Genomic DNA, 26,715 nt, shown 5'->3' with positions numbered 1-26,715 from the left:
AGGTATCTAAAATCAGCCACTTCTTCTAATTTTTCGTCTCCTATCTTTATATTCGCTCTTTCCCTACTTTTTCTTCCCTTGCATACCAGTATTTTAGTTTTAAAAAATAAAAAATTTCGAATACATTTTTCTTATTCAATTATCATGTCTTTCTCAGAAGAATCCATAAAAAATTCTGAAACATTATATTTCTTTTGTATGAAAAGCATCATTTTCAATGATTTTCAGTTTCATAGAATTCCTTAGATTTTTTCACAGTTTTTCCTAGTTTTTTTTTCCGTCATGGTACCTACGCGAAACGTTTGGTTTTTTAAAAATCGTATGTATTTGTCTACGAAAGATGTTTCTTGCAGCATTAGCTTTTGTACCTAGGTACATGCTTTGTCTGGTATCAATTTTTTTTTCTCTTTAAAAGTTTTTGTGACAATAACGAGATTGTAAAATGGGTTAACTGTTAACTTATTGAGATTCTCTCAAATAAAATTTTTAACTTCCTTTAGTTTCTACGCGAGTATCCATTTTAAGAAGGTAAATAACAATTTAACAAGTGCGTGTTTGACTAACTCTCACAATTCCTTCAATCAACTGCCTTTTACAATATCTTGATCCATAATATTATAAGGAGAAAAATAAGTACAAACAAATATTTTTATTTTTGTAAATGTTTATAAATTCTAAATACAAATTCCGCTTCTTTCTTTTCACGATTTGGCATTTTAGAGATGAATTCGAGTTGAGGATAAGAATGAGGGTTTATTATTAAAAACAATACTTGTTTGCTTGTAGTGGAAGATTTCATATTATATTACGCATATAATTATTAACTTGCCAAAGATGAAACATCGGTGTTTGCAATATTGCAACTTTGGTTTCTAAAATTACATTCCTAATATTTCAGATTAAAACATAGTTTTGAATTAAAGATTTTAGGAGTTAAAGTGTAAAAAGATATTATTTTGTACAGATAATTGTAAATAATTAGTTGTACGAGACAGATCTGCAAAATTTGACTTGATGGAGCTGTTAAATATGAACACACGAAATATCATATTTTCTTTGTATTAAAACATGATTTTCCGTTTCATAAAATTCCTTAGAATTTCTCACAGTTTTTCTGCCAAAAATCACGCTCTCTTAGAAATGCTAAATNATGTTGATCGCGTCTTCGATGTATATAGATTAAGTAGTAGCGATGACAGTGTGCATCCCTGTCTGACTCCCTTCCTAATATTTACTTCTCTACGTTGTAGCTCCAGCTCTATAACTGCCTGTTGCACCCCTATATTTTTAAGTGTATTAAACATCCTGTCCCACTTAACATTGACAAAAGCTTTTTCTAAATCTACAAATCCTATATACGCACTCTATCTTTTTTCTATCGTTTTCTCTATTGTTACCCGTAAAGCTAGAATGGCCTCCCGCGTTCCTCAATTTCCTCTAAACCCAAATTGATCTTCCCCTAACAGTTCTTCCGCCTTTTATGCCATCCTCAAATTATATACTTTTGCTTCTACCAATGACTTTCTTGTTTTTTTTTTGTAGCTATTTTATTATTTGTATTTCTGATTTCTTTTTTACAGGTTTGATATAAAACACCACTCTGATCGCCCCAAAGTGAAGATCGAAGCTATGTAAGTTGCAATTTTTTATACATGCGTGCGTGTTTACAATTTACACGTACTTACAATAGAAATTTTACTCACCGATAACCCGATTCATCAGCAATGTAATGAGTCATATGAATATTTCCGTCGGATTCTACGTAACCATAACTGCCCGTAACTGTTCCATTGGGATGTCTCATTTCGTTTTTGAACTGAACATTGTTCGAACCCAAGTCTTGTATGTCGTACCCAAAGGAATAAGTTCCGGTATGGGAAGATTCTTTGTACGCGTTATACTGTGACCAGTCTAGAAAAGATTGTTCTATTTGAACTGGGGACGTTTTTAATACGTATGTCATACTTGTAGCAAACAGGGAGAAGATTATCTGTAAATAAGAAAATTAGATGTAACAACTAAAAAATATTTAGAATCGTTGGGTTACAAATTACGTAAACATAAAACTAATCTAATAAGAATCTACCTAAATTTTATAAAGAGGTAAATCTTTTTTTGTCTTTTGTTTGTCGGTGGTAATCTCTGAAATTACTAAACTAATTCTAAGAATTCTTTGATCAAGATAATAAGTTGCATTTTATTTTAATATTGTTAGATTTTATCTTTGACAATGGTGAATCACCAAAAATGATCTACTTGGAATCTAAAACCGCAGTCATAATAGTAAATATCGTTGTTATATATGTACACGTTCACACATTCAATGCTTTTTGTTATTTTTTGTACAAAGCTAACTTGTTTCCCACTATAACTCCTCCCGAAACTACTTAACTTATCATATGCTTCGCTACGTTGTAAGTTTTTCAGAAGTTCTAGTATATTTGTAACTTCTGAAGAAGAGTAAAATAAACAAATACNTTAACATGGAGATGCAATAATATTGAAAACGTATGTTCGTCCATGTTATTTAACACACACAAATGTAAACCCATACTGATACACCAATACTATCTATACACCATATGCATTCTCGGATGCACTTCATGTTCTTTGTGCAATTTACAACGTTCTTGTTATCTGCATAGACTAGTTCATGTAATCGAGACTTCCCTTATGTGTGTGGCCGCATTTATCATTTACTAAGATCACCACGATGGAGGTAGTAGATGCTACAATCTAGACGTGTAACATTCTCCTATGTATGCATGTGCAGTATACAATCTCGATGGCGAATGGAGAAAAAATCGGGAGAAAATACGAGGCATCAAGTAACCCATGGATTTTTCTTAACTACGCGTGCTGTAGGTCGAAAAATAAACCTTCCAATACTAAGACTATTTTCCCTATGACACATGTAATAAATAATAATAATAATAATACTCAACCCTACCAACATTGAGCATCTTTAAAAGTAACTTTAAAAAAAATGAATGCAAAGTAAAACTCAGTTTCTTTACATGTTTTGTTTTAGAAAGCTAACAATAGGTACTTTTTTCATCGAATCCCTTTCAGAAGATTGTATCTTTTGTTTTTTAAAATGTTGATTGAAATCAATGAACGTAAAGATCAAGAAGCTCACTTACCAAAGATAATTGCTTTAAATGTCCCATTATTTTGAGTCACTTTCACGTTAGATATCGCAGGATAAAGCACATACAAGGTCAAGGGACTTAGGACCAACAAATTTATACGTCGAACACTCCCGTGGAAGTGGTAGAGGTGGAATAGCCAACACATAAGAGTAAATAACTGTCACAAAATAGTTAAAATCCTATATTATCTATTATCCCACTAGAACTAGTTCTTAGAACATGTAAATTCTACTTAGTAATTTGTTGCTGACTGCGATATTTCTGCCGTTTTGTTTTTACCTTCTTTCTGTCTAATTAAAAAAGTACATAGAGACATACTGAAGCAAACTAGGTAATTCGGAGAATTACTACTTCTAAAACCAACCAGTTTGCTATTTCCACAAATGAATTTATTACGGTTACCTGTAAACGTCTCGAATATTTTTGAAAAATGTAAAATTATATTATAAAATGTGACCATCGCATAGTTTAGGTTTTATTATTATGAAGTAAAAAAAATAACATTAGCAAATGTCTGTGTCTAATACATAATCATGCCCTGATGTCACCTTTTAGATGTTTATGTTTGCTATATGTTTTCACTGCTCATTCATATAAAATAAAAATGTTAAATATATATTTAGCTTAAGGGAAGCATTAAATTCAAAAGTAGTTCTCTGAATGACTGTATGTTAAATCAATAAAGTAAATTGTAGTGTGGAATCAAAGCAAGATTAGGGTAACAGTTTTTACAATTACACAACATCAGGCTTTGATTCTAAGCAAATATAGGTAAACCGTAAAATATCATTTTGGTTTTCATAATATTTACAGAACTTTTCATACTATTTTATATGTATTTTTCTACTCATTTAGACGAATTATGATCATAAATCGGAATTTAGGAATGTGTAAACCAGAACCCTGTCATATTATACCTTACTCGACCTTAGATGTGGTTTATTTGAAATGAGTATGTTTAAAATACAAAATATCTACTAATATTTTGTACTTTAAATGACTTTCTCTGAATAGATGTATTATAATAGATTTATGTTTTCATTTGGATATAGTTTTGAAACTTTTTGCATATTTTAAAAACTAGAATGGCTTAGTTTCCACCGTAGTGGAGTCAAGTTGAGTTTTCCCATTATATTATTTTTATATGCTTAATACAAAAACACCAAAGTCCTGATTGGGTAATAAGATTTAAGTGGATTCCACAGTAAAACAGTATTTATCGAGTCAATAATGACTCAGTTAAGATTATAATTTTTGTTCTTGCGATATACAATATTATTGTCATAATCGAATTTGATGCACTGACCTAAATGATAGGAAATGGACACAGAGGTTTAAAAGTTTCTATTATTTAGTTTGACGAAAAAATACTTGTATTTTTTGATTGCTTAGGTTACAATAGATAAAGACAATACAATCAAAGTGAGTGTTGCGGATATGTCTTTTGCTCTGACGAAAGGAATGAGGGCCTAGGTGTGATAAACTTAAATAGAAGATTTTTCTCTTGAACGAGAGGATTCCAACAGGTAGGACTTCCATCACTATGTTCCTTTTCGTCTTAGCTTTAATTTGATATCCCGCACCCCCTATGGCTGTGTGGTCTAGGGTTTGAATAGGTTTAGGTTAGGTAATATTTATGTTTGCAACCAAAATAGATATTACATCTTAAAACTAATTTATTTCTTTGTTCTTTCCCTTCATGCTACTTTTGTATGTTAGAACTTTTCCCTCATAGGGGTCCATCCATTGATATGATCTAGCCCCTGACTGACATGTCCAGATACTGAACTGTAGCTAATTTGTTAATAAATTACAAAAAAACAGCTTCCAAAAATATCAAAAGCGTATTATGTTACAGAACATAAGGACGTATATTGCAAGTTCAATTTCAAATAGATTTTGTAACAATAATTTTTCTCATCTTTGCATTCAACTGTAGTATTCCATTTTTAAATTTGAAAACTCCATATTGTACCTTCTCTGCAACAAGACTAAAGATATTTTGAATGAAATTCAACAGAATCATTTTAAGGGTTTTGAATCTTTGCTAGGTATTATTAATACACCCTGTATAATAGCAGCCTTCTTGCGTTAAGCCTCTTATAAAAGTGATACAACAATAAAACTTTTACGTTCGTCATTTGAAACTTAAAGTGAAAGATTAAAAGAAAAATAAAATATTTTTTAAAGCGTCGTGTTGGTATAAATTTTATAGATATACTTGAGGTCCAGATAATGTAACATGTCCTTAACATGGAGATGCAATAATATTGAAAACGTATGTTCGTCCATGTTATTTAACACACACAAATGTAAACCCATACTGATACACCAATACTATCTATACACCATATGCATTCTCGGATGCACTTCATGTTCTTTGTGCAATTTACAACGTNACGATTTTCCTGCTTTTCCATTTTTACGAAAACCACAGAGGCGTCTTGTTCAGCGTGCTGTCAAACCTACACTAGCAAGGAGATCGGGCTGAAACTATAGCTACAAGCTATCCAAGGATGGTACTATAGAATGTCACCTCAAGGTAGGCCTAGTGGCGTCATCTCTTGGTTAGGCCGGAAACTTATCAATCCACCCTCGTACTTGAGGTCCAGATAATGTAACATGGAGATGCAATAATATTGAAAACGTATGTTCGTCCATGTTATTTAACACACACAAATGTAAACCCATACTGATACACCAATACTATCTATACACCATATGCATTCTCGGATGCACGTACTTCATGTTCTTTGTGCAATTTACAACGTTCTCGTTATCTGCATAGACTAGTTCATGTAATCGAGACTTCCCTTATGTGTGTGGCCGCATTTATCATTTACTAAGATCACCACGATGGAGGTAGTAGATGCTACAATCTAGACGTGTAACATTCTCCTATGTATGCATGTGCAGTATACAATCTCGATGGCGAATGGAGAAAAAATCGGGAGAAAATACGAGGCATCAAGTAACCCATGGATTTTTCTCAACTATGCGTGCTGTAGGTCGAAAAATAAACCTTCCAATACTAAGACTATTTTCCCTATGACACATGTAATATGTTAGATAGTTATTGTAAAATAAAATTAACAATTAAAGATATAAACACTCAATAGTGTGAGCATTGAATAATGAAAATCCCTCATATTGTGTATAGCATATTAATTATGCTAGATCGCCGTATACCGTGACAAACTACTTTCGGTTATTGAAACGAATGTCAATTGTCCTTAAAAATCGATAATAGTTCGCCGTTGCTTTTGGGTCATTGCTGTTGTTGTAATTCCCCGATATATTTGATACTTCCCCAGTCATATTTGTTAGAGAGATGTTGTTTTATTCGTGTATTCATCTTAGATAGGTACCCATAGGGTGGACCAAGTTGGACACATTTAAAGGAAAAACTAATACCAATATCTCATTATCTATAATAATGTCAAAAATACGGTGCGAAATATGCATTTTCGAGAAATATCTATAACTATTTTCCTGACAAAAATTTTTGATTTTTGTAGTTACATAGAATTTAATGGCATAAAGTAATTTTCTTTTTAATTAATATAATGCAAAAATTGATTTTATATATTTATCTATATTTTAAGGATGCTCAACTATTGAAATATACGATATAAGACACTTAATACTTTTCCCAAACCGTTTCCTAAAAGTCGCATTTTATATATTTCGTATTCCTTAATTCCAATTAAGTGGGGACAAACAAGGATATATTGTTTCAGTTCCTGAATGCATGAACGACCTTACTCAATATTCCTTTCCGAATTAATTTTAATTGCATTAGAGTTAGAAATGCATAACTTTGGTATATATAAATATAAAGCTCAATTCTAGAGTTTTTTTTGTAATTTATAAATAAGTCCCTACGGGAGTTAGGTCCGATGACCTTGATGACCAAGGAACAGGACCTTGCGTGCATGTAAAAGAATTAAAAACAGCTGTAATTCATGGTTTGCACCCTTAAGTCGAATTGAGCTAATTCAGAAAAAATATTGAAAGGCTTTGTCGTTCATGCAAATAGGAAGTTAAAACACATCATGTAGGAAAAGATATTGGTATTTGTTTGCTGTATGTTGTTACTTTGTTGTTTTTTACTTAGATTATTGCTAATTAAGCTGGCATAACGTTAAGGTATTTTAATTTTAAATAGTACCAGGTAACTTGCTTTTATTGTAACAGTGAGGTGATTTCTTAATTGAAATTAAAGAATACAAAATCTATAACGTGCTTCTTTTTGAAAATGCTCTAGGAAAAACATGAAGTGTGTATTACACTAACTTGTGGAAGAAATGTATAACAAAATTATAAATGCATGTTATGTTGACTTGCGGATTATTTGCTGTTTTTATTTTAAGAGAAATATCTCTTGTTTGTTTAGAATAAATAAATGCCTAATCAAAATACAGAGATTCTTATCGTTTTATAATCAAATCGTTTTCTCTTTTTAATGTCCGTCACTCTGTTATAGTTAATAACATAGCAACATTTGTCTGTAACGCTGGTGTCGCCTATTAATACAAAATTTTTGCAATCCTTATAAAGACAAATTCATACCACGTTCTTCTAAATAATATAAAAAACTGACTTCGTATCAAAACGTTTGCCTTTTTTGTACATGAATAATTATTCCAGTTTTTTGTAGATGTTGAAAAGGAAGTATTTCCCACAATTTGCCCGGCATGTCGTCGGACATAAAAAGATTATCAAAAGATTTCGATTAAACGAAAGAAAGTATGATGATTATCATGCTAATAAGAATAGAGCTTAATCATTAATCATACTAACTGTAAACGAGTTTGTTTTTAGTTTAAGATGATGAGAGGGATCAAAGAACCAATTTGTAAATCAAATTTATCCTTAACGAAATAATTGCAGTAATTAATAACGTCACACTCTTTCGCGTCAAAAAGGAAACTAAGGAAATGAAGTCGTTTTAAAACATAAAGGATATTGTAGTAAAAGTAATTAATATTTTACATAAAACATAAACAACAATGAATGGAATATCTTGTAGGCTTTCACGGTCGATTTGCGATGAACCGAATACGGTTATAATTAGGGGGTTATTTTGCCCCTTATCCCTTGTGTTTATATATGAGATATCAGTTTCGGTATGACCCTTATTATAGCAATATTTAACCTAACCTTATCTAGCATACTCAACCAACCTTATCCCAGTTCAAAAATACTGCAAATTTGATCACTAATTATTTAATATTAAAGTCATAATTAGTGTTCAATTTTTTTTGTATAATTTATTTTTTGTACAACAGAGTACTTTTTAGTTGTTCTATGTTAGTGATCCGTGACTTCTTCCAAACCAATTTTTACCGTTAATAACAAATGCAATTGTTATAACTAACACAAAGACTTCCATCTTTTAAAAACGTTTTATTTATTCGCATTATTATCTTTATTAATAAAGCAGAAAAGCTAATAATATAAACTAATAATAAATACGCTTATAAGTATAATTTTATTGTAAGAATTGAAGAACTTAAATAATACAACAAAATACAAACAATCAGGGGCGCAATAAGGGGGGTCCNCAGATATGTAGAATACAACAGAAAAATTTAATAGAGCCTTTCACATATGTGATACGTAACAGTGAGGCGCGCAACAAGGGGGCGGGGTCCGCGGGTGCCTGAGCACCCAATCGATTGGGTTGGGCACCCAGTTAATTCCAGTCGATTCAGATAATAAGTATAATTTTATTGTAAGAATTGAAGAACTTAAATAATACAACAAAATACAAACAATCAGGGGCGCAATAAGGGGGGTCCGAGGGTGCCTGAGCACTCACTCGATTGGGTTGGACACCCAGTCAATTCCAGTCGATTCAGATAATAACCCAACTTGAAAGTTTGGTTCAAATAGTTCCACCTCGTAAATGAACAGCCGAACTCGATCTTTTCAAGTATAAAAAATTCAATACATTGGTGATCTTTTTTTTTTTAATCATTTATAGTATTGTTATGGGAGCACCCAGTCAAACTGTAACGTTGTTGCGCTTCTCCAATCATAGGAAAAATAAAGAAAACAATCGCCAGATTAGGAGGAAATCGTTTTATCCAGTAAGAATTTCAACATCCTTTTATAAGGATTCTAGGTTTTACCAAACCAAGCCAAAGATCATCAACGACCACAAAACTAATTTTTTCTATCCCTCGGGAACAGTATTTTTTTCTATGTATAAGGTATGCTATGTTCTGACAATTTATGTACAAAATTTCATGATTAAACAAACAAACTATTGAATTTGGTGTTTTCAGAATAAAAAGGAATAAAAAATAGTCACAGATAATATTTTATATTTTGTATTTGTGCTTTAAATAATTACCATCTGACAACGTCAGCAAGTAGCTTATCATTGTTCTCATTGGATAGTTATTTATTTTGCTTACTGCTTTTGTTTTATTAACTTTCTTTGAATAGGCGTATCCTCGAGAACTACTTCTGAATAATAATAGGCTGTCGTAGGCCAAGTACATAAAATAGTTCGTCTAAAAATTGCTTTCCTAATACGTAAAGTTTTCTACCTACAGTAGTTGCATTTATCTTAAGCTGTCGACCGTAATAACTGTTTTAAAATTGACATTTACTGCGCTACACCGCGGATAACTACTATACGACCAACACGTTTTTTAATCTATTGTAATACAGTTTAGTTCGATATAAATGTTAATCTAAAACTTGATTGAATTTACTACTTGTGTACTGCACGCTGAGATCGTATTTACACATTCCTCTTTTGAAAAGTATTCCCTGAACGAATTAAACAAATAATAGGGCTACAATAGCTAAAGCTAAACGACGTAGGGACATGGTAATTAAATATGATAATACTCTATACATTTTAAACCTTTTTGCTAAGAAAATCTTTTTTTAAATGACCGAAAAGTTTATTTAAAAAACTTGTTTTGTTCATTGCTGAGGTCAAAAATATCTTTTAAAGCTTAAACATGGTACCTTTTATAATAATGCAAGAGTCTCTTCCTAATACTTTTGATGTACTAATTAATTACTAAAGTAATTTCCCACTTATAATTTTGAAAAAATTTTTAAAGACAAGTATAAAACAAAGTCGCTTTCCCGCTGTCTGTCCCTATGTATGCTTAAATCATTAAAACTACGCAACGGATTTTGATGCGGTTTTTTTTAAAAGATAGAGTGATTCAAGAGGAAGGTTTATATGTATAATACATGCATAATATAGTAGGGAAACACTGATAATTTTAGAGGTTTCTAATGTGATGTCGTAAATAAACACATTTTTTGCGCTTACATTGCAAACGCTGGCTAAACCCTACGAGATAGATCAAAATAATGTACTACAATATTGTACATCTTAAAAAAGTCTACAAAAAAGTCCGCGATGATATATGTCTATCTCTTAGGGATAACCCACAATAACCATTTTTATCCTTTACTTTTTATGAGAAATAATGGATTATTTACGAAGCGATTGTAAGCAATACAGCATTAATTTTTATCCAATTAAGTACCTACCTTAAATACATTGTGCATTTAATATAGATCAATATGGCCCTTTACAGCATCTAATTTAAATGAATATTTTCGAAGATATTACAGATTTAAAATGCAGGGACATAGCGGTTGCGGCGGTACCGGCCGGTTTGTNTGTACAAAGGTTATCAAAACAAAACATGAAAGAAACATAAATGCTAATGGGCTAAACTCACGAATACAGTGTTGTGCAAGTAACATCATATTTTACATAGATATCGCAGTATGTACACATGCACACAAACAAACATGCGAGATACAGATACATAAGTGGGTATGTATAATTGATTAAGAAGATAGACAATCAGACAGATGCAACAGCATCGTAGACGGTTTGTGCAATACTATCTAAGCAATCAATCCCACCATTCATAACCATCATCAACCAAACATACCACGATGACGTTGATGAAATTCTTCTTGCACAAATAATGTGCACCTGTCATTAAATACTAACTAATAAGGTATATGATTAGACTTAATGATGGTAGTATCCATGCGATTCTATGGGAACGGCTATTTTCGCATGCTGAGCTGGATGGACCGCGTGACCGGACTTGGACACAACCGCGTTGAATCCGTTGTGATCGTCCGCGGTGTATTCCACTTTTCGGACAGTGCCATCGGGCTCGACCAAAGAATACTCGCCTTTCACCACGTCTCCATCGCGTTCTTCCGATTGCTCCTTGATATCGCCTGTGTGACCATCTTTAACACCATAATTGAAATGGTATTTAGGATATGCCTACAAATAAAAAAAACATTTACGGATTATTTCTCGTATAAATATCAAACAGAAGAGTTCTTTAAGTCTGTACAATTAACGGATTTTGAGGTTTTTAAAATCCTTATGCATGTAAAATGATTCGCTCTCGTCGAACAAGAATCTGATAATGTTCCAGCAATTTGTATAACTCCAGGAGTCAGTGTAATGGATCATCTAAGTGATGAATGAATATGTTATACTAACAGATCAACTTAGAGTTAGCACTGAATACCACAAATTCTAGTTTTTTTTATGTTTTAATCAGCTTATACATGGTGGTTGAAATTCGACGCTCACTATAGGGATCTTATTTCGGGCAAAGTTGCCTAATGAAGTGTCCAATATCTAAAAAAATGCACAACATCCATTTTGATCAATACTTTGAATTTTGTTTAACTCCAAATTTTTTGAGTATATATAATTAAATCAATTGGAAGATAACGGTTGCATTCTCATTACAGTTTGTCAACTTCATGCATCTGTTCAATCAGAGCAATCATTTGCTTTAAAACCTTTAGATCAGGTTGTTGTATAGAACTAGACATATAAAATGTAGCTTAGGATTAAAAAGAACACTTGGCTTGTTTCACAGATTTTTATTAATTCTGACGATCGTTTCGGTTACAACACCATTTTCAAAGAGTATTAAATTACAGTAGTATGTTTAGTATGTTCAGGGGGTATCTTTTGAAGATTTCCCCTTCTCGATAATAATCTAAACAAAACAAAAATATACATATTTAGTATCATCATTGCACCCGTGCGAAGCTAGGGCGGATCGCTAGTTACTAATATTTGTTTGCATTTTTGGAATTTTTTAAAACCAAAAGTACAATGGGCCCCCCTTTACTCCTTAAAAAATTATTTTTTATTATTCAAAAATTATTTCAAATCATGATCACAAGTTGATCAATCAATAACATGAACATCGTATTACATTCCTCAATATTTACGAACAGTAATCTAATTCCCCTATCTTTCCTTTTCTTATTGATCCCTAATTTCCAGTTTTGTTAACAACTCCTCATTTCTAACCTTTTCAACCCACGACATTTTTACCATTTTCCCATAACACCACCATATCTAACTTTTTATTTTATGTCACTCTCCTCATTCTCGTTTCTCATTCGTATAGAGTTGTACACCAAGCATATATCTTAAAATTAATATTTAATATAATCTTTTTTGAATTTCTAGACTAACCTTTCGGAAAAATAGCAATGTTTTCTATTATTAAAAACAACTCAACCCTGTGCTATTCATTACTACCACTTTATCCATCCTGAGTTACCTGATTCGTGGACTTCTTACTTCGGCTCTATTTTTCATTTTTTTTTTATTATATTCTCAATGTATTGCGAGTCTCAGGTAAGAAACTGCATATCATTCATTGGTCTAAAAAGTGGTCAGTTCACCATTAGAATAAAAATAAATGTTTTAGAACCCTGAATAGGTCTTGAACAGCCCTTATTAGCGCAACTCCTTTCCCATATCTAAATTGTATGTTTCTCTTTTATCAAATACTAAGAGTAATTCTCGGCGGTGCCCGGGCCGTACATATTCTAAAATGTACGATGTATGAATGGGGTGAGATTGTTCCTTATCTTGTATTATCAAGTGGTAGAAGAAAATTGCAACTTGTCCCAGAAGATAAAGTAACGTATTTTTCACGATTATTAAATTAATTATTAATAAAATCATCATTTGAATGCATACCTTCCTTAGTTCAACCCTAAAAAATAATTAATTTCATCGACTGTTGCAGATAAATGCAGAGGGTGTCTTAATATGATATATAAAATTCCTCTTCAAAATTATTTATTTTAATATAAAATAATACTTAGGTAGGAAATACAAACAAAATTATCTAGTAATAAAATCTAATCAATGAAAATGAAAATAAATATAAAAATTGAAACGACAATGAAGATAGGCATAGGTATTATTAGGTTGAGATTGGACAGATCCGTACTGGCTGATTTACAAATTTAACCCCGACTATAAACGTAGTGCAATGTACCTAATATGAATGTAAGAAAACGTACATAAACCTAATTGGTTGTGTACAAAGGTTATCGTAACAAAACATGAAGGAAACGTAAATGCTAATGGGTTAAACTCACGAATACAGTGTTGTGCAAGTAACATCATATTTTACATAGATATCGCAGTATGTACACATGCACACAAACAAACATGCGAGATACAGATACATAAGTGGGTATGTATAATTGATTAAGAAGATAGACAATCAGACAGATGCAACAGCATCGTAGACGGTTTGTGCAATACTATCTAAGCAACCAATCCCACCATTCATAACCATCATCAACCAAACATACCACGATGACGTTGATGAAATTCTTCTTGCACAAATAATGTGCACCTGTCATTAAATACTAACTAATAAGGTATATGATTAGACTTAATGATGGTAGTATCCATGCGATTCTATGGGAACGGCTATTTTCGCATGCTGAGCTGGATGGACCGCGTGACCGGACTTGGACACAACCGCGTTGAATCCGTTGTGATCGTCCGCGGTGTATTCCACTTTTCGGACAGTGCCATCGGGCTCGACCAAAGAATACTCGCCTTTCACCACGTCTCCATCGCGTTCTTCCGATTGCTCCTTGATATCGCCTGTGTGACCATCTTTAACACCATAATTGAAATGGTATTTAGGATATGCCTACAAATAAAAAAAACATTTACGGATTATTTCTCGTATAAATATCAAACAGAAGAGTTCTTTAAGTCTCTACAATTAACGGATTTTGAGGTTTTTAAAATCCTTATGCATGTAAAATGATTCGCTCTCGTCGAACAAGAATCTGATAATGTTCCAGCAATTTGTATAACTCCAGGAGTCAGTGTAATGGATCATCTAAGTGATGAATGAATATGTTATACTAACAGATCAACTTAGAGTTAGCACTGAATACCACAAATTCTAGTTTTTTTTATGTTTTAATCAGCTTATACATGGTGGTTGAAATTCGACGCTCACTATAGGGATCTTATTTCGGGCAAAGTTGCCTAATGAAGTGTCCAATATCTAAAAAAATGCACAACATCCATTTTGATCAATACTTTGAATTTTATTTAACTCCAAATTTTTTGAGTATATATAATTAAATCAGTTGGAAGATAACGGTTGCATTCTCATTACAGTTTTTCAACTTCATGCATCTGTTCAATCAGATCAATCATTTGCTTTAAAACCTTTAGATCAGGTTGTTGTATAGAACTAGACATATAAAATGTAGCTTAGGATTATATTTAACTTAAGACCTTTTAAATAAAAGTAAAACAAAATACTAGTATGCAAGGGAAGAAAAAGTTGAGAAAGAGCGAATACAAAAATAGGAAACGAAAAATTAGAAGTTTACTTTTGGGTGCTTCATTCCCAATAGTCACTAAGGCAGTACCTTCGGGAGGTATGGTATGGCAAAAGACCCTCTTCAGCCTCCTTTCAGGAATCTTGAGAATAGGTGGGTGGTCGTTCGGATGAGAAAGATGAGACGAACGAAATGAAGACAGAAGAGAATGGAAGATTATCTGTGGAATATTACTGACCCAGCATTAGTCTAAGTGATCCAAGGAAACCACAGAAAACCTTGGACCATGGCAGACAGACCCGGAATCGAATTAACGTCCGAATGCTAAGCAATGGTCTAACCTCTAGTCCATGCCGCTCGAACAGTTAGAAGGAGTGCCTGATTTTAGGTATTTAGGAAGTCAGATAAGTTAGGACGGAAGGAGTAGTAGGTATATAAAGTGAAGAATAGCGCAGGGTCGAGTCATCTTTAACAAAAAAGAAGTCACTTCTCTGGTCACAAACAGTTAGTCTAAAAATCCGAAAATATTGTTAAAGGTATACGAAAGGAGTACGGAAGCGAAACATGAACGATGGGCACGGCGGGAAAAAAGGGTTAGAAGCGTTCGAAATGTATTGTTACAGGCGAATTATGAGGATACCGTGGATAGAGAAGGTTAGAAATGAAGAGGTATGAAGAATAGAAGAACAGAGGATTCTATGGAAGTCGACAAGAAATAGGCGAGATAGGTTGGTAGAACACCTTCTCAGGCATGAAGGTCTAGTCAGAGACATATTAGAGGCAGAAACAGAAGTTAAAAAGAGTAGAGGTAGACCTAGATTAAATTACTGTTCGCAAATAGTTAAGGATGTGGGATATTCTAGTTTTAGGGAAATGCGAAGATTAGCTCAGGATAGGAAAGAGTGGAGGTACGTGTCCAACCAGTGTTAGGGCTGACGACCTTATATTGATGATGAAGACCCTTTTAAAGACAATGTTTTTTAAATTTTCTCGCTGTTGTCAATGAAAAGGATTTAACTATTATTAGTATAAACCCTATTGTCCTTTCATAGTAAACAAAATTTATGCTGGATTCTCTTAAAAGGAGTTTAATGTTTAATATCCTGGAATTTATGTAATCCACATAAGTACGGAAGTATATTTCTTCTCAGATTCTACACATTCTTACTAATCGACTTCAATCGCCCTTTCCTACATACAATTGGCCGGAGTTGGTTTACTTGTGCATACATAAACGTAATAAAATTGATAGCTGTCGAACGATCGCTATTATTTATGCGAGTACGCAAGACTTCTACTGATTTACATACTTATACATGCAATACATTGAAGTCTTTCGGTTCAATTCCTTGTCATTAAATAGGATCAGATGCATAGCCAAGAAGTGAGTGCTCTCTTTATTACATCACTACCATCACTACGAGACGCATTGATTTAATGATACAATGATACATGATATTTCGATCGTTATTTGCGATGCCGTAATAGGATTACGTATTTACAGGTATTATACGTATCACTACTGAATATACAGGGCGTTACATGAACTACGAATACCGTATACTTAATAGGTACTATAGGTAGTTTACATACAAGCAGTTTTCTTTCACTAAGTTTGGAGTTTTACAAATTTTAGTATAGAAATAGCACACAACGTTGTTATCTATATTAATTCTCCACCGGAAAGAACTATTGTGTGACGAGATAATTATTGTGTTGTTATGGAGTTACAATATTAATAATATTCATCTCCTCAAATTACAAACTGTTAAGCTAGATATCTAGGAAGTAAGATAAGTCAGGACGGAAGGAGTAGTAGGAATATAAAGCAGAGGATAGCGCAGGGTCGTGCGACCTTTAATAAAAAGGAGTCACTTCTATACTCGCGAACGGTTAATTTGGAAATTCGAAAATGTTTGTTAAAGAGGTATGTTTGAAGCGCGGCGTTGTACGGGTGCGAAACGTGGACGGTGGGCGCGGCGGAAAAGAAAAAGTTAGAAGCGTTCGAAATGTGGTGTTACAGGCGATTGATGAGGATACCGTGGATAGAGAAAGTTAAAAGTGAAGAGGTATTAGAAAGAATAGGAGAACAGAGGACTCTATGGAATTCAATAATAAATAGGCGAGATAGGTTGGTGGGGCACCTTTTCAGGCATGAAAGACTAGTCAGAGACATATTAAAGGCAGAAACAGGAGTTAGGAGGGGTATAGGTGGACCTAGATTAGCTTACAGTTCGCAAATCGTTAAGAATGTGGGTTGTTCTAGTTTTGAGGAAATGCGAAGTGTAGTGAAGATATATTAATTTTGAAAATCCAGTAAAGAATAATAAAAAAAATTGGCTAGGAATGAAAGGTAGGATAGGTCTTAGGACTGACGACCTTATGATGATGATGATGATGACGGTAGGTCCGACTTTACCCAATCGATAGTCATATGTGAATTGTATAGAAATTCTTAAAATTTCAAGCTTAAGCATACCCATGTTTCCTTAAAAATTCACTAACCATTTTAGACCGACAGGTGGACAGAAACTCTTAGAAATGCAAGGAAAAAGAATATTGTACATATACAAATACAGAAACAGTGCATAATTATGTTTTATGTGCTACTGTGGGCGGGTTCGTCGCTTGACGCACTATTGATATCTCCAAAGAAATATCTACTTTTAAACCGAATTCCGGAGTCGTAGACCAACTAAATGTGCATGAAACCATCTCGATGATTTACTCTTTTAAAAAAAACAAGAAAACTTGAACCAAATCGATACGTAATTGCTGAAGGTATGCTTAAACGTATACACAAACAGAGGAATGGAGAACATATTTTCCAATTTTTGAAGTCTGTTAAGAATTTCTTCATACAGGTGCAATTGTTGCAAAATATTGACTGTCAAAAAGTTCTTCTTTCAAGTACAGAAGGTCTTGTTAAACAAGTTTAGGTGATTGAATAAATCTTTAAGTGCCTGTTTAATTTTCTTCTGTAGTTTAATCGAATTCTAATAGTTTAAATGCATTTCGTTGAAGTTGTTTGATAAGATCTTTTTTTTTCTCCTGAAGAAGTTTCTATTTTTAGAATCCAATTAAAAGAAACTAGTAAAACTGTACGTAAGCATTAACGAGCTAGAGGAATAGGTTTAGGTGATGTAACTGATGAAAGAAACAGTTGTTTGTTTAAATAATTTACCGGCTGGTAGTTACCTATATTTTTCAGGGAATAGTCTAGCCATTAAGAGCAACCTAACTTTCCAAATTATCCATAAAAGAGTGAAACTATAAAACAACGCTACCGTTATACTATAGAGAATGTAATACACTGAAACACTTGGAGCTCGCTGTGTCGGCCGCCGCTAATACCACTTACTAATATAACACACCGCACTCTTAACAAGCGTTAAGCGGTTAATGAAAAAGGAAATCAGAGCCGGATTATTACATTACTTAAAGACCAAAAGTACATGCAAAATTTTATCGGCAAATGAAATAAAAACTGATTAATATTTACAACTTAAAAGTATATATAAAAAAAGAATATACTTTTACTTATTTTCAATAGGAAAAGTACACTCCCGAGACGGTTCCATAATAACATGGATTATGATTTGATCATCAATGTGATTTGAGACATTTTTGGAGAAGTTAAACAAGAAAATTTAAAAAGAAATGTTTACAAAATATAATGAGGCAAATTGTTAAACCATTGTCAAGAACAATACGTTTTGTTTTACTCTTAAAAGGGTTCATATCATTATATTTTGGATATATTTAAAAGGGTTCTTATAAAGAAAAGTAAAAAATATTATTCAGTTTAGGTGATGTCAAAGGCCAAATAATTTTTAAATAAGAACAAAAGAAAAGTGTATGTTATATCATCATCATAGGGTTGTCTGTTCTAAGATTGGTTAAATACAATACCGCCTATCCTGAGCTTTTCTTCGCATTTCCTTAAAACTAGAACTTCCCACATGCTTAACTCTTTGTGAACAGTAACCTAACCTAGATTTACCTCTACCCCTCTTAACGCCGGTTTCTGCTTTTAATATGTCTCTAACTAACCTTTCAAGCCTGATTAGGTGTACTATCAGCCCGTCTGGCCTATTTTTATCCACTTCCATTCCGAAAATTTGATGTTATAAAACAAATAAATAATATTATATAAGTAATTACATATTCTCAGTATTACTACTCCGGTATTGAAAATTCATACATCTAATCAGACATTATGTGAGTGATTAATAGAGAGAAAAATGTTAGTATGATGAATTTCGTAACGGATAATACATTACACTATACTTTCTTATTTCTCGAATGTAGCTACTTGTCTGACAACAATTTATTTTTGTAGAAAATTTTAAGTTGCTACTTCAATGTTATTGTGCAATACACTTATACAAGAGTACTTGTTTTATTTCCTTATTTTGTGTATTGCAAATAAATCTTATACAGTATACAGTGGTAACGAGTTGATAAACAAACATAGGGATACTGTATTACAGCATGCAATTGTCAATCAAAGGGCGGCATCATCGTAAAAATACTACATTCTGGTATAGTCAAATTCGTACAAATGTCTTCAGTCATCTTTTGATACAAATAATAAACTAAAGCAAGTCCAACTGAATGTCATTTAAAACTATTGAGGGATGTTGCGCTTTGTTCAAAAAATTTTGAAAATTAGGCTGGTTTAAGACAGTTTTCAGTAAATTATGCAATTTCGCTAATGAGCATTTTGCCTTATATGCCTAAGTATTAATATGCAAGCGTCAAAACTTATTTTATTTTATTTTTTGGTTTTACTATAAAAGGAGAGAAATCAAACTTGTAAACATAATTCGAAAGACACTACGTCATAGATGTGTACAAAACAAAGTTTGTGCTTATGTTGATGTTAGGACATGTAAAATACAATTGAAATTAATTTATAATTAATACCAATTCAAAGCACCGTATAAGTGACACAAAGTTTACTTGTAAAAAGCATTTTTTAAACGGTTCAGTACCGCGTAAGCGGTCCAGATCGCATCCCGACCGATGCAATACATTTTTTTTTCTTTCTTATTTTAGGTAAAGTTAATTGATCGAAAATCGATCACACGCGAGATTAGATATAATAATATAAGTAATATAACTGTAAGCATTTTAAGAACACTGAAAAATGATATTCTTTCATCTTTGATAATAATAAAAATTTTTAATCAAAAATTGTTACTCTTAAGTCAGAAATTCTAGATTCTTCATCGAAAAAATGCTTTTCGCCAAAGAATGGTAATTATTTACATTTTCACTCCACCTCCGTATTGTATTGATATGATAGGGATGATCAAGGTGGGTTATTAGTATATATACCCATTGGAATTTGTTGGGGGTGAGGTAGAGGAGTTGGTAGTAAAATTTACCCCCATTGGAGTGCAGGTGAAATTTGATCCTAGTCCCATGTGAAATTGGGGTTGCGCGGGATCATAAACGGGGGTTACTAGAGTACATCTTCGTCGAAATTAATCGGCTGTCGGGTGTTGTGGCAGAAGGGGTGGAGTTGAAAGATCGATAAGGTAATTATTCGTATGAGGTAAGCATCTGTCAAACAGGAGATGGTAGGGATGACGTAAAATAGTGTGAATGCTGTACTTTTGCTCCTGAAGCCAGGGAAAATACTTCGTACTTCCCACTCGGTAGGAGTATTGTACAAAAATATTTTCAGATAAGAGCAGAGAGGAAGGCGCAATGGGAGGAGGTGAAAAATCGGAAACTTGAAAACGTAACTAATACAAAAAAAAACTTTTGGGTGTTTCATTCCCACCAGCCAGTAATACTGGTGGGCGGGCAGTCCCTCCGGACTATGCCGGAAGGTAGGGCGGAAGGCCCTCTTCAGCCTGCTTTTAGGAATCGTGGGAATGGGTGGGTGGTGGTTCGGGTGAGAAAGATGAGACGGACGAAATGAAGACAGAAGAGAATGAAAGATTATCTGTGGAATATTACTGCCTCAGTATTTGCCTAAGTGATCCAAGGAAACCACAGAAAAACTTGGACCGAGCCAGACGGACCCGGAATCGAACCGGCGTCTTCCCGAATGCCAAGCAATGGTCTAAACCTCTAGGCCATGCCGCTCGGTCAACTAATACAACGTAGCCAAACCCTTACGTGACCTGACTTAATCTAACAAATTAAACTTTTTGCAGTGATTTTGGTCTGCAACCCCCCTAAAAGACACCCTCGCCCTCACCTTTTCCCTCACTCTTACCTCTACCCTCATCCCTAGTGTAATTTGATTGACTAATATTTCACTTGATTCAAGAATTTAATAACAAAGAACTTAAACAGTAATCGATCATGCATGAAATATTCCTAATCCAAAGATATCGTTTCTTGAGTGAATACACAGAAAGCCTAAATCACACATACCTACTGCGATGCTGTTTTACATTTTATGATCTTCATTTTTTTGTTTTAATGATTATAGATGTGAAAGTCAATTCAGCTTTCCAACATCTTATTCACAACAAGAAAAATTTCAAGATCATTGTCAATAATCAAACTTTATGGACATAATCAGCTGAATGCAGATCTTTACAGAAAGAAACGTTAACACGGCGTTATCCTCAGCTTATAGTGCATATAATGAAATAATTTGCATTTGTAATGACCAAGTACGTAATTAATTATAAACTTAATGTCTGTGTTTTAATAACACTTTCTCTATTTATCGACAAAATGATAAAATAAATAGTAGTTAATCATGCATATACAGCTCAAGAATTTTTATACCGGGTGTTTTAGGTTTAACGTGCCAAACATAAAATATGAATTCAGGACCCCAAACGAAAAAAAAGTTCTGTGAAGGTATATCTGAAAACGCTTCGTTAAATAATTACTCACTTTCAAAGATCGGGGGTTGGAATTTGGTTTTTAATTTTTTGTTAGGTATTAGGTACCTTGAATGACAAGAACTAACTGTAACAAAGAACTTGATTTGAACTAAAAAAACCTAACGAAATGGTAGTTTCTTTCTCAAAAAAAGCGTTAAATCAAGAACTTTGGATATAGTTTTTATGAGTTGATGTGAAAGTCAATTCAGCTTTCCAACATCTTATTCACAACAAGAAAAATTTCAAGATCATTGTCAATAATCAAACTTTATGGACATAATCAGCTGAATGCAGATCTTTACAGAAAGAAACGTTAACACGGCGTTATCCTCAGCTTATAGTGCATATAATGAAATAATTTGCATTTGTAATGACCAAGTACGTAATTAATTATAAACTTAATGTCTGTGTTTTAATAACACTTTCTCTATTTATCGACAAAATGATAAAATAAATAGTAGTTAATCATGCATATACAGCTCAAGAATTTTTATACCGGGTGTTTTAGGTTTAACGTGCCAAACATAAAATATGAATTCAGGACCCCAAACGAAAAAAAAGTTCTGTGAAGGTATATCTGAAAACGCTTCGTTAAATAATTACTCACTTTCAAAGATCGGGGGTTGGAATTTGGTTTTTAATTTTTTGTTAGGTATTAGGTACCTTGAATGACAAGAACTAACTGTAACAAAGAACTTGATTTGAACTAAAAAAACCTAACGAAATGGTAGTTTCTTTCTCAAAAAAAGCGTTAAATCAAGAACTTTGGATATAGTTTTTATGAGTTTTATAAATATAGATTAAAAACAATCCACTAAATGTTTTCCTGGCAGACAAAGGAATCGACATGTGAGAGTTCTTATTAGAAGTTTATTATTGCTTTTCACATACGGAACTCTCAAAATAAATTCCAGGATAGATTTAGGTATTACATTAACGCATATGTACGATTACAACAACGAAATTACTTTTTAATCGCCTGCCTGTTTTAAAACGTACTATCAATATCAAATGGATCATAAGAAGCAAAATTTTTATGGAAAATCACTTACCACTGGTTCAGCAATGACTTTATGTGCGGGGGCTGCGTGGATAAAGTGTGCGGGTGCGGGCTGATATAGTTGAGCGGCCTCTAATTCATGTCCCCCATATTCATGTCCCCCATATTCCACAGGACTGCATGCAGCTGCAGCGATAAGGCAAAGGGCAACGAAAGCCTAGCAATAACAACACAAAAATTTATTAACCACTCTTTTTGCAAATCTTGGGATAGAGTTAACCAAAAAGAATTTAACCGATTCAGTGGATTAAAAATGAACGATAAAATTCGGAAATAATAAAAAGAAATACATAATTCTTATCACCTTCATTTTAAACTTCTGCCTAATGTGTGTAAAGGAAGAAATGGTGAAGAGTTTAATACTAGCTTAACGAAATCGCGAATGGTATTTATACGTAGCATTTTGGGGTTCAATCCCACTACGAAAACCCCGGTAAATTGCGTTTCTAACAAGTGTTACTTTTGCAACACATGTCAACGTATCCTACCTTCAAAAGGTAGCCACATAGTTTGCCGGGTACGTAGAGATGAAAGTAGCAATTGCATTATACGTACCTACTACAGTTTGTATGTTTGTATCACATACGTACGAATGTGGATTGATACGTCGAATTGCTTACTACGTTCGTTGAGATAACTTTAAAGGTAGTTTGTAACAATACGTATTTAAAACATGCTATTATTTAATTGGACGACATGTCAACAAAGTTGCAATTATAAATGTAAAACATAAGCTTTGAAGTTTGCTGAAGATGCTAAAGAAAGTTGAATATGTTGAACCAACTAGTCTGCAAGAAAACCTGAACGAAATTTCAAAATACGAATAATTAACAAAAACTCATTTCTTAATTAAACAATAGACTCATTACGATAAATCTTTATTCATCCATAGTATCAATTTTAAAAATGACTTTGAAATTCTGCATACAGTAAACAAAAGCTTTAAATTGTATATTATTGTTTAATATTTGGGAAATTCATGTTGTAAAAATTTACTTGACACTAGTTACGTAAGAAATTGTTAAAACAGTTTGTTTCAAGCGAAACTTTTGAGGAAGCTACAGTACTGCAGAATCAATATTGTCAAGTTTGAAACAATTGAATTTTATGAAAATTATAGATACCAAATAGTGCTCTATTGGTAACTGTTTCTTAATCATTTTATAAAAGGAAAAATTAAAAAATTTATTTTCTGAAAGATTATTTTTAGCAGTAGCTTACGGAAATTTTTTCTTTATCACACATTGAACCCTTTACTTTCAGAAGCTAAAATATTCACTGTCATTATAGTTGAATCAATTTTCTTATTTCTCAATATAAGCCATTTTCGAAAGCTTATTTTAATGCATTATAAGAAACAAACACAACATCATAATTAAATAATACTCAAGAATAATGATGTTTATAATTAGCAACGGTTTTCGTAAACTGTTAAAATTTTAGTTATTACACATTTCTTCATATCCGTTATAACAGATACACAAATCTGCCTTATTATTTGTAAAACAAGTAATTGCAAAATTGCGGTATGTGTTTTTGTAAGGTTAGATAATGTAATAACAATTTTTTTGCGTGACTTATTGTGTGTTTCCTAATCAACCCTGAAAGCTCTAAGAGAATCTAAATCTTATCAAAGCAGGTTAAGGAATTTCTAGTTATATATGACGAGTGTAACTTATCAGGAAACTACTCATTGCTATGACCGTGCAGGGTGAATTTTCTAATTTGATACTCCCTTTATCGTTATAAAAAGTGATATAGTGAAAATTCGAAATAATGATTTACGTAACTTTTTTGTAATAATTTCAAATTTTTGTAAACCTGTTAGTATACAGGAGTGTAGTAAAATAATTGGAAGTGGTCTGTATTCTATCGAAACTGTCAGACGCGGATCGCGATTGCGATCTTTTTGGATCTCATCAGCGCGTCATAGACAGCTCCGACAGAACACAGACCAACTTTCACCTGCTGTCTTAACAGCGCGTTTTAGAAAGTACCACAAATGGCGCGATAAACGCCATCTGTAGTACGATGCTAATTTTTTTTTCTACTACAGATGGCGTTTACCGCGCCATTTGTGGTATTTTCTCAAACAGGAGTGTGTTTGAAGTACATTTTTTTAATGCAACACTTATGTATGTCTTCTGATTTTTCTCCCTTTCTCTGATTTTAAAAATGTATAATTGTTCTGATAAATAATAATGGAGCAAATCATATGTGGAACTAGGAGATTTCTCAATTGAAAAAAAATTTGACAGCTAATAAATACTTGTTACTTATGTGTTTTATGGTTTTGATTGCGTATCGAGTATATAAAACCATATAAAGTTCTTCTGATAACACCGAGGGTCGATTGTTCCCTTTCACACCAGTGAAATTTCAATGTTATTTACGACATAATTTCCTTGACACATAACACCATCCCAGATGTCGAATAATTCTATTATTCGTCCTGTCATCTAACTGCATTAATTTTGTACTAAAATTGGATTATCAGCGAACACAGATACTACAGTCTGTGCTAGCTGATATTACCTTCTAAAAAGTGTTCAAATACAAATACTCTTCTTCATCTTATAAATTATATTCAAGTATAAAACCATACATGTTTATAAAAAATACTTGCTTAAAAGTATTTACAAACAAATATAAATACTTAGTTTGTGATTTTTTATCGGAAAAAATATTTACATCATTATAATTGGTATAACAACATTCATGTACATATTCTATTGAGATGAATTGCCTACAAATAAATCGCTTATGGACAAAAAAAATTATCACATGCATTAACTGAAAAGTATTTCAAATACAATTACAGAATACTCTATGACTATGGTAAATGAGTAATGAAGAAATTGATTATATAGAAATAACTCAATAACTAACTAGTTCAAAGTATTTCTAACTAAAAAAAAAATTATCTATATAATAATGTCAAATTTAAATGGATTAACTGCGTTGTTTTTGTTAAAAAGGAATCCATTGCAGTTCTTATTGCAATAACATATTAAATACATTCTGATAATTGACTACTAACATTTGAACTGACGTTGAGTATACAGTGTAGGGCGTCTTCACACTATGCCCCAGGTGAAAATTTCTTTTCACACGGCCTTATGCAAATTATTATTTATTTTCCGATTTAGAAACCATATCAAAGACAATGGCGACGCTTTCACTGAATATTAGCAGTTGTAGTTTTCATTTTTTGTCAAAAAAAGTGCTATATATGTATAAAAGAACTGTAACTATCGGTTTATTTGCATAATTATCGTGTCGTTACAAAATTTCTAAATTTACGTGTTCCTCTTGCTGTAATAATTATATCCTACTTTTTATCTAAATAAAACATGTTAAGTCCCAAAGGTGTTTGATTGATATGATAACTGAATGACATATGCAATCCTACGCTTGTGTTGTTTATGTAATCAATTACTACATACAGAAAAAATTGTAGATGTGAATATTAATAGCAAATGTGTTGAGTATGAGTAGACGATACACAAAATTAAAAATTCGGATTAAATATATTTTAATGTTTCAAATATCGTTGAGTGTAGATAATCCTACACAAAAAGACTAACGTAAGTATAAAAATTCATACAAAAAGGAAATTTGTAAACATGTACTTGTAATATTGACTAATAAAAAAATACCAAGCTGATTGTAAATAAATTATGAAACTTAAGATAAAATTGGATTATGCAATAGTTCCGTCAAATATTTTTACGCAGTTTCTTGAACAACATGTATTAAAAATTAATTATCTTAAATGCGTTTGAACCAATTAATTAGATGCATAATTTCAATCCGGAAGACTGTAGCCAATGCTATAAATGTATAAATTTAGGCGAGACTTGATCATCGAAGAGTTAATTTGGAATAAACTGTAGTAAATTTAGAATATGCAATTTTAAAGATTTTTGTTAGTTTTTTGCTTATACATTTTTATTTTAATTGCTTATAATAAATACTTACTGTTCTT

General features: G+C 32.5%; 4 protein-coding genes across 4 annotated transcripts in view; 1 reads left to right on the top strand and 3 right to left on the bottom strand.

Moving 5' to 3' along the window:
* LOC108735011 (cuticle protein 6) overlaps positions 1-3,307 on the bottom strand; it is a 6,173-nt gene extending 2,866 nt beyond the window's left edge. Inside the window, exons 1-2 of the mRNA XM_018466794.1 lie at positions 3,144-3,307; positions 1,704-1,990 (exon numbers count right to left, since the gene is read on the bottom strand). Coding sequence (XP_018322296.1) covers positions 1,704-1,990; positions 3,144-3,170 — 314 coding nt within the window. The 5' untranslated portion in view covers positions 3,171-3,307. The remainder of the gene's footprint in view (positions 1-1,703; positions 1,991-3,143) is intronic.
* LOC108735004 (bifunctional heparan sulfate N-deacetylase/N-sulfotransferase) overlaps positions 1,581-26,715 on the top strand; it is a 55,616-nt gene continuing 30,481 nt past the window's right edge. Inside the window, exon 1 of the mRNA XM_018466786.1 lies at positions 1,581-1,631. The gene's annotated coding sequence lies outside the window, so the exon portion shown is untranslated. The remainder of the gene's footprint in view (positions 1,632-26,715) is intronic.
* LOC112904560 (cuticle protein 19-like) lies at positions 10,872-12,519 on the bottom strand. The gene is made up of 2 exons (XM_025974799.1): positions 12,502-12,519; positions 10,872-11,445 (listed from the first exon to the last, which is right to left on the bottom strand). The coding sequence occupies exons 1-2, from the start codon at positions 12,517-12,519 to the stop codon at positions 11,179-11,181; spliced, it is 285 nt and encodes a 94-aa protein (XP_025830584.1). The 3' UTR covers positions 10,872-11,178.
* Positions 13,539-23,094, bottom strand: LOC108735014 (cuticle protein 8). Its single transcript, XM_018466799.2, has 3 exons — positions 23,032-23,094; positions 22,720-22,884; positions 13,539-14,158 (listed from the first exon to the last, which is right to left on the bottom strand). The coding sequence occupies exons 1-3, from the start codon at positions 23,035-23,037 to the stop codon at positions 13,892-13,894; spliced, it is 438 nt and encodes a 145-aa protein (XP_018322301.1). The 5' UTR covers positions 23,038-23,094; the 3' UTR covers positions 13,539-13,891.

This window comes from Agrilus planipennis, unplaced genomic scaffold (genome assembly GCF_000699045.2).
Source record: "Agrilus planipennis isolate EAB-ADULT unplaced genomic scaffold, Apla_2.0 scaffold124, whole genome shotgun sequence".
Taxonomy (NCBI): domain Eukaryota; kingdom Metazoa; phylum Arthropoda; class Insecta; order Coleoptera; family Buprestidae; genus Agrilus; species Agrilus planipennis.
The sequence above is the reverse complement of the archived record's forward strand: the minus strand, read 5'-3'. Positions and strand labels throughout refer to the sequence as shown.

What these genes read in the sequence shown, in the direction of transcription:
- LOC108735014 (XM_018466799.2), bottom strand. An exon ending in AAGTCATTGCTGAACCAGTG is followed by an intron (nt 14,159 to 22,719) that starts GTAAGTGATTTT and finishes TTTTATTTGTAG; the next exon opens with GCATATCCTAAATACCATTT.